Source organism: Vanellus vanellus (genome assembly GCF_965231255.1).
Source record: "Vanellus vanellus genome assembly, chromosome: 11".
In the NCBI taxonomy this organism is placed as follows: domain Eukaryota; kingdom Metazoa; phylum Chordata; class Aves; order Charadriiformes; family Charadriidae; genus Vanellus; species Vanellus vanellus.
In genome coordinates this window covers 8,859,167-8,874,907 of record NC_138916.1, presented here as the reverse complement: position 1 = coordinate 8,874,907, position 15,741 = coordinate 8,859,167, and the positions used below count along the sequence as shown (strand labels likewise).

The window sequence follows — 15,741 nt, the reverse complement described above, 5'->3', positions numbered from 1 at the left end:
CTTGGGCAGATTTCTAGACCTGCACGGTTCTCACAATCAGTGTTCAACAGCTGTGGAGGCTAGATTTAATACACAATGTTAATCTGTTATTCTGTCTTGGGAACAGTCTGTGTTAAGTAACACAACCTGAAGCATATTCTTCATGTTATGTCTGGGCTTGGCAGTTTGTGAAGAAAAAGGGATTTAAAATTGTTCCATAACAAAAATTGAGTCCATACTTTAAGATATTTTAGGTCTGTCAAGTCCTAGATGATTAGAATGTTCTCTGCATTATCATGAAGTATTATCAGTGGCTTTGTTCTATGCTGTTTGATTAATTATACTCCGTTCCTTGCAACAACTGATTGGGTGTTTTGTTTCCTATTCTCAAAGGTAACACAAAGACTTCCAACAAAAGCTGATTTGTCATGTAATGCCCCAGTTGGGGCATTTATTAGCTGCACGTCTCAATTTTCTAAAAAAACAGAAGCTGAATGTTGTATAAATCTTGCAATTGCTCTTATTTAAGAGGACTTCATTAGCTAGTGGAGGTAGTTAATCATCTTAACAGCTAGTCCTAAGACACTGAAAAAAGGATTGGCCTTACAGAGCTCTGACTCGCTTTCATTCAGTGAGCAGCTGCAGTGGTTTGAGTTGTAACCATTCCCAGCTGTTTGAACACCAGTGGGAGGATAGAAGGAGCAATTTAAGCTAAGGTTACTCTTTACACTTGAATGGCAGGGATGCATTTCTTCACCTATCTTCTGTCCTTGGGAGCACTAGAGCAGTAACATTTTAAAGAAAGGCTAGCAGCTAGACACTCAGATTTCCAGGCTCTGCAGCTCATAACTCAAAGTTCCCATAACTCTTTGAGGAACCACCTTGTAGCACTACAAAAAGAACTGAGGTCTTAGGCAAGTTTACAGAAAAATGAAAAGCCTTCCAAAGACACAAAGCCAGTCTTTAAGATGCTTTCAAATCCCTGTGTAACCTAGATTGTAAGCAAGGTAAATGAAAAGGGTAAGAGGGAAACAAGATGCTTTCAAAACTTGCAACTTCGTGATTTCTTCCTCATCATGTAAACAACTGTGCTGTAATACTTCAAAATTAGCATTACCCTACCTCTGCAAAAACTTCTTGAAAACCCGCCTGTAGGCATAGCCGGCTCTTCTTACTCGAATATTTTCTTTCAGACCTAAATATTCCACTTGATGTTTTACCCTGTGGACAAAAGCAATGCCAGATTTAAATCCATTTTATTTCAGCGTATTTGTGGATTGAGGTATTCTTAAAAGTCTGTATCATGCTTGAAGACTACTGACTTCTAAAATTCATGCACAGGTATAGGAATCTATTCTTGCACATTACCATGCGCACTGCACAGTAGGAAAAATATTCAAGGCAGGCAGACTGCATTACTGAAGTATATGTAGCAAGTTTACCTTAGCATTTTTTCCAAGTTTAACTTCCCATCTCCTAATTAATTTATTTATAAATTTATTAACTAATATTATTACCCATAAAAGACCAAGTAACTTACCTATTCAACTACATAGCTGGTATCCAAGGGAGTGGGAAATTGTTTTGTGTTCTTTTATTGTAGGTTTCACCTATGTTTTACATAGCTCAAGCATCAACAGCAGCACACAGTAGCTCTTTTTTGGTTGCTTTGGAGAAAGGACTGAATCTGATGGCTGCAGAAAGCCCTAGATGCCACACTTACATTACACAAAGAATCAGAAAGAAGAAAGCCAGGCCGGTATATTCATGAACAGCTAGCATTCCTCCTAATTTTACCATGCTGCAAAGGAAGGATTTGAGGATAGGCAGAAGACTGGCTGAAGCATGCCTGGTAAGCTTGTTCATGGCATACTTCAGTTACGAACAAAAACTGAGCTGGTACCAGTCACCCAGAAAGCGTTAATGGCTGTGGAGGGACTCTGCTGCACACAAACTGAAACACCATTTTCCCAACACCATTACAGTTCCCTCATGCAAAACACGTTCATTTAGGTTCTAAACAGGGAACAAATATGCCCCCATGAAGCTCAAAGTAGAAAAACAGCAAAAGAAAAAAAAAAGCTTCCCTTTGGCACCTTTTTCTGGAGCTGTGGCACGCTATTTTATTATTCCTTAACAATTTATGACAATGCAGTTTTCCTTTGCGTTTCCTTAATTCCCTCATCTAAGTCATGTGGCTGGAAGAGGCAATGTCAGTTTTCAACTCTGAAATGTGATGTTCAGGGGCTTCTGTTGCTGTTCTTTTATAGGGCAAATTATAGAAGCTTTGGCTCTCAGTCAGAAATGAGAGAGTTAAGATTTTAGTCCTGCAAGTTTAATAAACAGTATGCAAAAGCATTTCTTTATATATCATCAAAAACATGAACCTGCAAGGACGCATTTAATTTTGGTTTGCTTACCATTTCTCTGATTTTACAAAAGATTTTTCAAATCCTGAAAAACTCTTGGTTAATTCAGTGTTATTTCTCTAGCTATTTTGAAATGTTAAATTTCAATATAAAGTGTATTGCCCACTGATTTTTTTTTTTTGGTTGAGACATTCTTTTCATATGACTCATAGTATAAAGGGAAAAAACTTTTGAAATCCCATACTACAAATGACAAAAGCTCTTGAGTGATTTCTTTTTAAAGAATGCTTTTGAGAGGTATTTTACTAAATGATGAGTGATACTGCTCTTTTAGCTTATAATGAAGAATAGCGCACACTTTAACCTTGCTGTGTTCAAGGAATAAATTATATTTTGTACCCACTCCAATAATTTTGGTACAGTAGAAAGTTGGTGGACAAAAATACATTTTCCTGTTTATAGCTTTCCCTCCTGTTCACATCTGGAATAATGCACTGGAGCAACAGTATTACTCCCATTTTCTTACTGCCCTGCCAGTATTAGTGTCCAGCAAGAGAGAATTTGAGACATTTTTCTGTTTTTCCTTTTCTTTCTGAGAAAAGGCACACTGAAACTCTCCCTCCAGGCATGAACCTCAAGCAGGTCAGGGTCTGGGAATTCAGCTAATGCAGCAATTCTGAATGCAAGTCCAAGTGGCTGTGCCAGGACCTGAACAAAAACACATTTCAAGAACACCCCAATTTTTGGAATAACTAAGGTATTATACAAGATTTAGATCTTGCACAAGGTCTATGTTTCAGTGCTAAATATTCTGGAATTATTCAATGGCAGTACAAAGCTGGAGTGACACGGCTTCTGTGAGCATGAAGACAGACAGTCTTTAAGTATTTTTTTTTCCTTTTTCAGTAACATTTTCACCGTCTAATAACATGCTACTAGTAAGCAGATTAGATATGCTACTCCCATCACATTGACTATGGGAGCATGTGTATGATAAGCATTATGTGATCACAGAAGAAAAGAAAGGCCTAAACCAACAGTCAGCAAAATATCACATAAACTCAGTTATGTTTTGTATTTCCCTCAACAGAGAACTTCTGCACAGTAAGATCATGAAACAACAAAATTAACCTTGAGTTGTCATATGCATATAAATTTCTCTTTCCCAGACACATCACTAACTGCTACAGCATATGTATCCTATGTGAAGTCCTAGTATAATATATGGGAGATAAAGTTAGGATTTTTAAACAGGGATGAAGGATTACCATTATGAGAAGTATGTCCATTTGTGTCCGAGTTTGGTAGTATACAATCCTTTGTATTTTATTTATTATCAGTAGCTGCTGCTTTTGCCAAATGTCATCCTCGTTATGGGAAAACAAGAAGAAATCTTGCCCGTTTTTGCTCCAAAAGGGGTTTCTTGAAAGCCGTCTTTTTCTCAGGGCTAGGTTTTTGTTTGTTTGTTTCACTGGTTTCCTAGCAACACCTTCCACAATAACAGGCCTGTTTTCCAATATGTAAATGATTGATTTTAAAAGCCCCTCAACTCACAGTTGAAAGTTTTAGACATACTTTTTCCAGGATCGCTTACTTTCCTCCTGAGGTCCCCAGTGTCAGTGGAAAATTAAGTGCTGCATAATAGGATTTTCAGGGTGGAAAAGCTAGAGAAAGAGGGTCTACATTTACTGCCAAGACCTAAACGACACTTTCAAGTGCAGTCCCAGTTGTGGCTTCTGTAAGTGCTCTACATCTGCATGCAATTGTGCTAGTCTGCATGCCAAATGGCAGGAAGTGTATTCTGGTGTGTGTTGATATGGTCAAGAATGCTTTTTATCAGACTTTGCAATTTGTTTCACTGTGATAAAAATAACCACTTGCTTTATCAGCACTTTTACCACTACCAAAAGTACTTGATATATACTAATAAATGATATCTATATTAGGACCTCACATAGTATACATACCGTACTGATCACCTACCTCAGTGCAAAAAAGAAGAGCATCCTTTTTCAGGTAATATGAAGATGCTATGAAGCATCGTATAGTTAAAGATGCCTTAAAACAGATGCAATAAACCAAACTGATGATTTAGACATCTACTTATAACCACCTGATACAATATTCTAGTGACTTCTCTTTAAAGAGCTGGCTAATGACACTTTAAAAGTCAAGAAGTAAAAAAGGAACCTCCTACATTCTTGGCTATAGAGACTTTTTGGTAAGTTTGAGAATAAAAGCAAATACAGACATCCTGCTAGCTTTTTAGCTACCTAATAGAAGCTGTTTTCAAAGCATAAAGCAAAAGTTAGAACTGATGTATAATGCATTTGGTGTGCAAAATCTACATTGAAAACCGAGACTTTAATATATCAATTGTGTTACTGTTATGCAAATTGTGATTATTCATAACTGATATAAGAAAAACTAAGAACTGCATATACTAACTGCTGATTTAGACGAAGTGGACCACAGCTTATCTTCAATGTTCAGGAGAGGTCATGCCAGATTTCGTTTCTGAAGGTTTTAGAGTATCTAGTTCTATTTGTCTGTAGACTGTATGATCATGAACTATGAATTTTTGTGGCTTTTTTCACTATTAGCACTGTTTCTCATCACCTGCTCTGCTTATCCATACCTGCTCTCCTCCCAGTCTCGAGACTTCTTTGTTTCATTTGGTTTGATGCAGCGGATGTAATGGGGTGTACACTTCATCAGGGTGCCAACAAGGTCATTTGCTTGTTTCTGTAAAATTGAGGGAAAACAACAGGATCTGAGATGAACACGGTAAATCCTGTGAGAGGATTCTAAAAATTATCAACCATCTGCTGATGATTCAATTGACTGGATCCAGTTGACTGGTCTTTCCCCAGAAGAACCAAAGTGTCTTGGGATAATACACACCTTACGAAAAATTTATCAGTACATAGAAGGCACCATTGTCTCCAGCTACATAACACATTTAAGTATTACATAAAAATATGGAGCGACAAGGTGAACTTGACTGTCAGGGTGAAATATGAGGAAAGAGGTTGATAAATATGGATTTCCAGAGTCTGCAAGTGTATAATCTAAGCGTATATTTTACAACCAGTCTCCAAAAAAATGCTCGCCTTCTAACACCTGCAACCTTATTCAACACACATTATGGTCAGTAGAAAGATTTCTGTTGACTTCAGTGGGTGTTGGATCAGGCCCTGCTGCATTTCTGCAGTATAAAGAGACCAGTTATCTGTAGTTACTTGTAGGACATCAAGTGGCTGAGTGAAGGGGCTCATTCATTATGCACATGCAAGTACTATTTATCACTACCATCAATTGCTCATTTGGAAAATTCACTGCTGTAGAATGCAGCTGAACAAAATGTTTAACGAACAGTGATGCTGGGCAAAACATGCTTCTAACAGCTGAAAGAATGCATCACTCCGCAATCACGATATTCCTGATGTCTTAAAAAATTCTGGACAATAAAATCAGGAAAGACTACTTTTTAAGTTTATTTAGGTATCCATACACAAACACACACCCATATATGCACATACTAACACAGCAAAACCAGACATACTTTGATTTTACTGCCTGCAGTGGTAGGACGGCCCTTCTTGTCCACTTGAAGATTTTCAGGAAACAGAGCCTTTATAAAAGGCCTAGGAAAGAATTAATAATATAGTGTTGGCATAGAAAGACAATTCAATGCAGGAATGTCAAGGAATATGCTGTAAAAGTTGATAGTTGAACAGAATATAAATAGCTATTTCTATTAATCTGGAGTTATATCAAATCTATTTTAGGATTAGTATTTTCCATGAGCTTCATTCCTCATAAGAGATCTCTTGTTATTTTAGTGAGCCTTGGAAGACAGGATACCAGACTTCTAGACTCAAAGGAATGTGTACTTCTTAAAAAGTAAGCATCGATTAATTAAAATACATAACAAAAAAAAATTACTTTTTATGTTAAAACAGTGCCTGTTCTGAGAGAATGCCAAATCACTGATGGCCTGTCATAAGATTTGATTCTGACACTGCAGTACCTTACTTATTCACATTTGCAGAAAATTAAGGTCAATATAATGCAACTGATACTGTTCTACTGCAGTGATCTTTTATTTCCACTTTTATACAAATCAGTTCACAAGTTGCAAAGTAGAGAAGTCAGGCCCTCTGCATCCATCTGAACTAACACGTTATTCCTAGCTTTAAGCAAGTTTTGCTTACGTACAAATCACTGCTCTGCATGAGTTCAATCAAGTCCATGAAAAGAACATCCCGATTTCTCTCGCAGAATCCATCCATATCATAAGATACCTGGGCCAAGGTGGAAATTGATTGTTTGTGGTAAGTTGAGAACCCAATAATTAAAGAAAATTTAAATTCTGTCCTCATCAGTAGCTGTTCTGAACTTTTTGGTTAGTCTGGTATAACTTAAAAGATACTACAATGATCACTAAATCCTTGCATACATTATTAGTTAGCTCTTCCATAATGAACATAAAGGAATTTCATCCCTATATTAAAATTCAGTGAAAAAGACTGTTACAGAGCTAGTGAATGGAATACGACACAAGTGAATTTAATACTGAATTTTATTGAAGAAAAAATTTTGCATGATAAGGGTTTACTGTCATTGACTATAACTGCAGGAAATCATGAATAGTCTGAGAAATATACCCAAAGAAGATATAACTGTACATTAAATTCCCTGTTTTATTGGTATATAATAAGGAGCATTTTTATATCTGAATTCTTTAAATTTACTGCTACTATAGCCAACAATTAAGATTATAATTAAGACCAGGGGCATTTATTTATTACTTTTAAGTTCTGGTTAGTATGTTTGATAGCAGCAAGGCCCAGATGCATCTCTCCAAAGTAAGGGACGTAGGTTAGGGCATATATGTTCTAAGCTCCCTACATTGTGAAAGGAGGACACTGTTTCCTGAGATAATCTGGCTATTTGAAATCAAAACAGCCCTCTACAGGGCTTCCCCCTTCCTCTCATTACTGTTCTTTTTCTTTATAAATACATTATGCAGATTTCAGTGATGATTTTCCACATTACCTTTCCAGCATAATGATGAATGATAAATCCCTGGTTCCAACTGTTGAAATGTTCGTGAGTCCCAATCTGCATCTGGAGTTTTTGAAGCAGTGTTTGGTCAGCTCCTTCTCCCACTGCATGCATGGTGGCACACACATCATCTAAAATGCTCATGATCCCTGGGGGATTCTAATGCATTGGAGAAGAATAACAAAAACGGCAAAAGAAGTGAGGAAAAAAAACAATTATGATGCCAATTTTTCCCCCCAAACAGAAAATGATCTTTGCTACAAAAACACTACAGCAAAGTCACAGCAGGAAGAACTCCCCCCAGCCCCGGTCAGTAGAGTTCACAGTAGAGATTAATTTGTACACAAGCATGCAAATAGTTTAAGGAGAGATACCACTTCATGTAATGATAATGATGGGAAAAACAATTATTGCTGTTTAAAAAAAAAAAAAACAAAACCAAAACCACAACAGCCTAACGTTTTAGTTTTTAATTCCTTCACAAAGCAATCTTCTTTCTCATTCCACCAAAAAAATAAACCCATGTGTAAGGTAAGTACTTAAACTCACATGCTGTAGTTTGACAAACTTAGAGCTAAATATCTAAGATTGTGACAGAAATCCTATCCTCTTCCTAGTTATCCTGATAAAGAGATGAGCAAAAGCTGATGTGCATTTGAGTGCAAGTCAGTATAGTACTTGATCTACTGTTGAAATTCTGGCTTACATGAGGACAAAACTAGCTGGAAAACAACCCACTTCTGTCGTAAGGGACAATTCAACATTTGTCACCCCAAATCAGAACATAAAGACTTTAAACTGCAGAAGATTCTGTGGAGGAAGGACACAAAACTTCTTACATCTACAACACTTCCTAATACTTCCTCTTCACTTGTTTCTGCTTAATTTGCAACAGTACCTCTGGAAGCTGGTATTGTAGCTTCCCCAAACTGAAATATCCCAGGGATACAGAGAGCCTTATCTGATGTACAGTAGGTTATATCGTGAAGATCATGATAAATTTAAGTGGATAAAATTTTAATTTGCATCACTATATTTTTTAGTCACACATCAATCATGCTATCTTATGGTTCTCTTTTTGGTTGATATCTTGGATAACATATATCTTAAAGCTCATATAAGACATCTTATATAAGATTTATATATAGGCTTAGTATGACTCAGTAGCTGAACAACGGTATTCGCATTTTTCCTATGAACGTTCTTGACAGCAAAGCAGTTGCCCAAATATTTTGGAGAAATATCGTGTTGTTTTTTCCATCTGTTTGTTCTAAATACTTACCACTTTGTTTTCTATAAGGTCACACACTATTTTGTTGTTAAAGTAATCTATTGGTGTCCATCTAATTCCTTCTTGCACGTATTCTTCCTGTTAAGTAAAAAGAAAGATGCAAATACTCCTTCACACCACGGCTGTAGCACTAGATTTACAATGCAATACACAAACTCTGCACTACTCTTGTTCAGAAAGACTTGTCAAATGTAATACTGAGGGGAGGTGGGAGAAATGACCCTAAGAATAGTTAAATCCAGCTCTCTACTGCCAATGAGATGAATTGGAATCCTTCTCTATTCTCTCTGTGTGTTCTTTTGTCATTCATAGCTCTTGACTAGTTATTGAGAAGAGCAGTATTTCATCAGTGCATTTATTGTCAAAGCACTTTGCAAATAGTAATAAAGTGACTTTTACAGTATCTTGAGAGTGTACCTAAGCATCCGTATCCTAATCTATTTTAAAAATTAAGACTGTGACTGGGATCAGACCCCCAGGACAACACATTTAGAAATGCCCATGAAATGGAGGCACAGCTCTACTTTTTATTTCTATGCACAATTACTGTAACCATAAAGACATTTAGAGACTGACTGGTGAAAAAATTCACACTCAGTTTTGATTAAATTGACCCACTCCGTTGCATACATACAAGTTCAGCTAGACGCTTAGCAGTGTGCTTGACTGCAACGATCAGTTACTTTTATACAAAGGCAATTGCGTATGTACATTCTTGAAAACATTGCCCTAAAGTTGGTGCCAGGCCTGAGCTCATACTGTACACAATGCTTCTGTCTCAGCTAGATTCTGTCTGCCCTCCCATGCAGAAGCTCACATTCATGTAAAGTGAGATTTTGCAATAAGACTGTGAGCAGAGAACTGTAAATGCTTTCAGAAGTATTTTTGCATTTGTTTTCGTAATCTGTTTCATTCATATATATATAAAAAAAAAAAAGGTTGTGGAGAAAATTAAGGAAAGTATTCCCATTTAACTGTGTGTCATGTCCAATGAAAGCACAGGGATGGAACCAAGCTGCAGTTTTCCATTTCTGTCAATGAGTCAGAATATGCAGCAAGTCTGGGCAGAGTCATATGACTGCATTAGTACACTGTATGACAGACTCGCTTCTGTACAGCTGTATTAGAGAATAAATGTCTGTAGCTGATGTGGTTTACAGTTTTAGGGTTAGCCAACAACAAAGGTCCTTTTATTTTATCTTGCTTAACAAGACAAATTTTATTGTTAGCAGATGATGAAATCTCAATTTTTTCACCAACTGAAAAAGCAAGAGCTCATTTATGATTTCAAAACCAACAAATGTCTGGTTACCTGTTCTGCCTTCAGTGTCAGTTCAATAAAAATCTGCTGTAGTTTTTCATTAACGAAGTTGATGCAGAACTGTTCAAAACCATTTTTCTACAGAAAAGGAAACAATTTAAAAATTAGTCTCGTGCTTTATATACAATAATTCTTAGTTCTTATGCTGGCAATGAGCTTCAAAGAAACACTGTGAATGATGGATGGACTGTTGACTTTATAGACATTCTTTATAATCTCTGATATTTCTTTTAAGATCAATGACCTAGTTTCTTTGAAGTTTCTTCAATACTTCATGTTTATTAAGTGAGACATTACCAGTGAGAACTCAACGTCCAGGAAGCTGGGTTGGAGGTTTTTAGCTTTTATTCTGGCCACAGGGTTTGGCTTTTTTGTTTTGGATTTTTTCCCCTCTAAATAACAAAAAACCTCTCCCAGGTCAGATCAGTTCAAACCCCAAGTATTGCATTGCCTTACCTGGAATATTTCAAAGCCATAAATATCAAGGACACCAATGTTATATTCTTCATGGTCCTTCTCCATAGCCTTATTAATAGACTAATAAAACAGAAACAAAACATAAAACAAGTGTGGTTTATCTATATATATTCATATCCTTCAATCTTTATATAAAAATATTTGGTTTCTTCAAAAAGAACACATTTGAATGGAATACAAATGTACGTAATAGGGTATTTTACTTTCACTTTTTAATAAAGTTTCATTAACAGCTAGGAAATTGAACAGTATACTATCCTGTTTTCCAGGTTAGCGAGCCTTTGGATCTACTGTTTGTAAAAAATCTTTCCCCTTTCGTGTAACGGGCTCAGTTAAAGAAAAGGAGCCAACAAAAAAAGAACAGCTTTAGGTCTCACATTTGATGCATTTTGCAGATGGTACCGTGAATCTTTTCACCTATTTCTGTATTCCCCTACTTTGCAATGTCAGTGCAGGCACATAGTGGGAATCACAGAGGTGCCACGACGAGGCAGACTTCTGAGACACTAGCAGTGCTACCACGGAGGAGACTTCTGCTTCATCTAGCCAGCATCTGTGGTCAAAGGTAAGGTTTCTACCCCACAAATCCAGCCTAGGGTCTCATTCTGAACCAAGAGTACTTCAGCATGGAGAACAGAGTTTGACCATTTGCTCAGATTCCACAACACTGGGATGCTGAAGGGGTCCTTTGCAGCAGAGTGGGGCAAGAGAGCAGGGGACCACAACCCACTAGTCCTGCTCATCTGAAAATGCTCAACTGCGTAGGAGAAAGTAAGACTCGGAGAAGTATGGATGCTGACAGGAAGGAGATGTCAGAATATCATACAGTACAGTTGCGGCAGGAGACTGAGCAAATAGAGCCGAAAGCCCAGCTCCTTTGCTTCAAAGAAAGTGTAGCATTTGTCATATAATCAGTGCCTTGTATTTGATACCTGTGGTCATGCCACTGCTCAGTGCTGTTGCTAAGGTCTAGGCCAAGAAACATACTGGGAGAAAGGAATATCGGACCAGAAAAGCACTGCAAGGAACATTTCTAGTGTATTTGGACTTGGTTTTGATACTTCAGTAGAATCAAGCAAATCCAACTTACATCCACCAAGTAATCAAAAACACGGGAATGAAGGGCCTTGGCCAGTGCATCCCTGGTGTAGCAGGCTTGTTCCACGTTTAGTGTTACATTAATGGACTCAGATTTGCCTCCCCACTTGCTGTCCATCTGTCTGCTGGTCAGTTTTTCCTTTAGGCGGTCCTGGTTAATTCCCAGGAGAAAAGCAGGGAAAGCCAAAACTGCAAGAAAGATCAAGGTTACTGGATTATGACTTACAGACTAACCAGTACAGAATGAAGGAAAAAAAAATTAGCTGTATCTCTAATAACAATCAACAGTAATAAACCTCATGGGGCATGCAGCTTAAAAAGAGGACAGTTTTATGTCTTTAAAATTTTCCTAAGCTCCCCAAGGACATTTTCAACTCTTTACTTATATGGATTTCAATCAAGAAAAACCACCCTGAATTAGAATAGTCAGCTATTCCTGTACATTCAGTTCTTCGAACATGTAAACTGGCTTAGGTCATAGTTTTGAACTATGTGGTTCAAACAAATGATTCTCAGAGATGGAAATAAAACAAAGAGCTCACACATTAAATAAAATTGACACCATTGTAAATTCTTTGTAAAAACGAAATGTTTAAAATATAATAACAAAAAAATATAATAACATAATATGCTATCTACTTCTTAATATTTTTTCCCTTTCTTCTTCTAAGTTAGGATATTGCAAAAAGTTTTCAATTGCCTTGCTATTTATTTGGTTCTGGTTTGTTAATCCCTTATTCTAGAAGTACTTTGCAAATTCTGGTTTCCCTTGCTTAAAAGTAAAGCACAAAAATACATCTGTGCAATAAGTAGCCACAAGTGTAGTACTCTCTGTATTCTGAGCACATGGTGCAGGTATTAGCTGCAGGTATCACACACCATAAGAAACAGAAAGAGAGAAACAGCTTGAGAGCATATGGAAATAGCTCCCAAGGGCAGCTCTTGGAGTTGGTATTGCACCTCTGCTAAACCACATAATCCTCTAACAGTGTTTCCTCCATGTTCCACTGCTTTCAGATCTACTTTACTGGTGTGAGGAGGATGCAAAATAGTCACTACGGCAACAGCCAGTTGTGCTTTACATGTTTGTAATGTCACAGTATGATTTCGCTAAACCCTTCAGTACATTAATTCAAAATTATTTTTAAAACTGCAAATAACGGCCAGCTTTCTGAAATCTGACTTATTACCATCAGCAAGCTGATTATATTTGCCCTAAGGTACTAGGAACCACACAACTAACCGAAGTTGAGCCACTGGCAACATCTCTGGTAACTCACTGAGAACTCAGGTTGAAGGGCACATGAAAAGGTCAAATATCATATGCTTTAAAATGGAAAAGAATGTAAGTAATTATAGACCAACTATGCTTACATATACTGTATAGATGCCAGAATAAATATTTAGCCAATGCTACTGTAAGAATTTATATAGATAGTCTAATGATAAGAATCACAATGCATACCTCAGAAACTCTTCCTTCACAGTGCTAATGATTTACTGTAAAGGAAGAATAGCTGGACATTATTTGGTATAACTTCACGGTCTTAAGATGCCTGATTATTGTCCTTAGTTAGGGACCATAAAATTACTGTCTAGAAATTACTATAAAGCAGGATATGCATGTAATTGAAAAAACGATCCTCAAAGAGTAATCAATAGCGTTCTGTGGGATAGTTTTAAATGCAATCTGTAAAGAATAGTTGAAGCCTAGGTTCACTTCAATGGTTTCTGAAAGCGTAAAACAAATCTTTCAATACAATGCAAGTGTAAAGAGGGACAGTTTAGATTGTTTTCTGCATCTAGGAAAGAAGAAGTAGCATTTGGGCATGATTTTGCAACATGGAAGATTTAGAAGAAATAATGAAAACTTGTTTCAACTATTAATATAATCAAGCACTGTAACAGACAGTAATCACTGGCAGCTTTAAAGAAGTATTTGTCTGAATGTCGGTCAAGAACGGTCTGTACAGGTTTGATTCTGACTCAGAGTAAGATACTAGAGTTTTTGGTGTCTTGAAGAATGGCCTTTGCATGTTTTTCTGCAATTAGTTATATAATAACAAGAACGCTATTGACCAAATTCTTAAACTTTTTTCATTTCAGACTACGCAAAGCATGACTTATCAGTGGTCTTTCACTGTGTTTTATCTTTTGTGGCTACCCAGGCTATAAACACTTCACTATTTAGATGGCTAGGACAAACAGTAAACTGGGGGAGGATTAATGGAAAGAGAAATTAACCCAGCTTTCAGCTTCATAAGGCAGGAATTGTACTAGACATTGCTATTTCTTCTCTGGCTTCTTTAAAAAGCAGAATGTTTACAAATAAGTTCTATATTCATTCTATCTGCTATTTTTTTTCCAATGTATTATTCATACACAACTTCTGTATTTATATCCCAGTGAGCAGGAGAAATATGGTGTACATGGCTCTTCATAGAAATATATTCCCGTTTACCAACTTATTTTCAACTCATTTCATTTTATTACTTCTTGATGCAACACACTGTGTATCTATTTCATCTGGTTATCTTGTCTTATTTCATTGAAAGATTTAATATTGTGATTTAAATGGAAGCACGGTAGCTCACTTGGAATCGTAGGGCATATAAGAAATACTATACTTTTCTTTGGGTTCACTTACTATTCTCTCAAAAAGGTTAAAAATCAGTACTTTTTATTTCCCAATTTCTTAAAACAAATAGCAGGAGAGTATTAATACAGTTGAGTGGGAAGTTGACTGCACGAGATATTTTTTTCATATTTAACTTACTTAAAACTAAACAAATGCAGTTTTCCTAAACATAAGGACCATTCTGAAATAAGAGTTATGTAACAGCATGTATAAGCTACTACATATGTTCTGCTTATCCACTCTGTCCTTAAACTACCGAGGTAGTATAAAATCAACATTAGGCACAAGGTACAAATCATGACAAAAATGTTTACAACTCAAGATCCATTAATCTTTCAATATCTTGCTGATGTGGGCCCAGCTGATATAAAACAGCAGCAACAGGTGAAGGATACAAGGACAGTGCATTGTGGATAAGAAATTACTTACACAGTAGATGTACCTAATAACAAGGTATGGGTTGAGAAATTTGAGACAGGAAACACAACTGTAGTATATAAATTCTGCATTTCAATTAAATTCTGAATTTCTGTTTTCAAGGCACCTCTTCTAGATGTATGTACATATACATATATGCCTGAACACTGAGGATACTCCACAAGTTGGTAGCTGCTTTCATGTGGCAACGAGGTCAGACAAACCATATAAGAAACAGATGTTTTTATGAACGTGTGCTGATGCACTGAAAGGAACAGAGTTCAGGTTTGCTCAAAAGCACTTCTCACAATTTCTATTATTTCATACGCAAAGGCTGGAAAAGGATTTCTTAAATTCAAAATGCAAAACAGCACTCCTATTAAGTCAGTAAAAGACAAAACAGGGGCCTCAGTAGCATTGGGTTTGGAAGAGAATCTAAATTAGCAGCCTCACACAATAAGAAATGATGCACTCTGTTTGGATAAGCAGCTCAAGATTGCAGTTCACCTCATGCCATCTGGGTTCCAGCCCGCCGCTAGTTCTATAACAGTTTCCAGAGGTACTTACACTCCTCACTCTCCACTCCTGCATAGTTGCCAACCTCTCTGAAGCTGATGTTTCCCAAGTGCAGAATTCCTGCCACTATCTGCAGCACCAATGCCTGTTCCTCTGCAAAGATCCCAATCACACTCATTGCATGCTGTAAAAAAAAAAAGAAAAAAAATCTGTTCAATGACTCGTTATAGAACTCCTTTTAACATTTTGATCTTAAAAATGTAAGTTTTCCAAAACAGTTCAAATATCTAAAGCAAGCAAATTTTCATTACAGCCTGCACTGAAGTTTCAAAAGGACAATGATTTTATTCCTTCTACGCACACAGTTTATCCACTGAGACTAAGAACTGTGACGCTGTACTGAATGACTCTAAAAAGCAGTATAGGCTTAGGCTGTGAATTTCAGCCACTTACTAGAAAATAATCCACAACATTGGGTTTTGGAGTTTAGAATACATGGTAACGTACAGAATGTCTTCTCAACTGATTTTTTCTAAAATACCAAATTATCTAGAATACAACAGTA

At 36.7% G+C, this 15,741-nt stretch overlaps 1 protein-coding gene across 1 annotated transcript in view; it reads right to left on the bottom strand.

The window, feature by feature from the left end:
* The window catches only part of MYO1E (myosin IE), a gene marked incomplete at its 5' end in the record, with an annotated part of 100,498 nt that overhangs the window by 26,572 nt on the left and 58,185 nt on the right, over window positions 1–15,741 (bottom strand). The window contains 10 exon segments of the mRNA XM_082488950.1: window positions 1,102–1,200; window positions 4,987–5,093; window positions 5,914–5,995; window positions 6,570–6,655; window positions 7,410–7,577; window positions 8,701–8,787; window positions 10,022–10,108; window positions 10,487–10,567; window positions 11,598–11,794; window positions 15,228–15,360. Of these exon segments, the coding sequence (XP_082345076.1) occupies window positions 1,102–1,200; window positions 4,987–5,093; window positions 5,914–5,995; window positions 6,570–6,655; window positions 7,410–7,577; window positions 8,701–8,787; window positions 10,022–10,108; window positions 10,487–10,567; window positions 11,598–11,794; window positions 15,228–15,360 (1,127 nt within the window).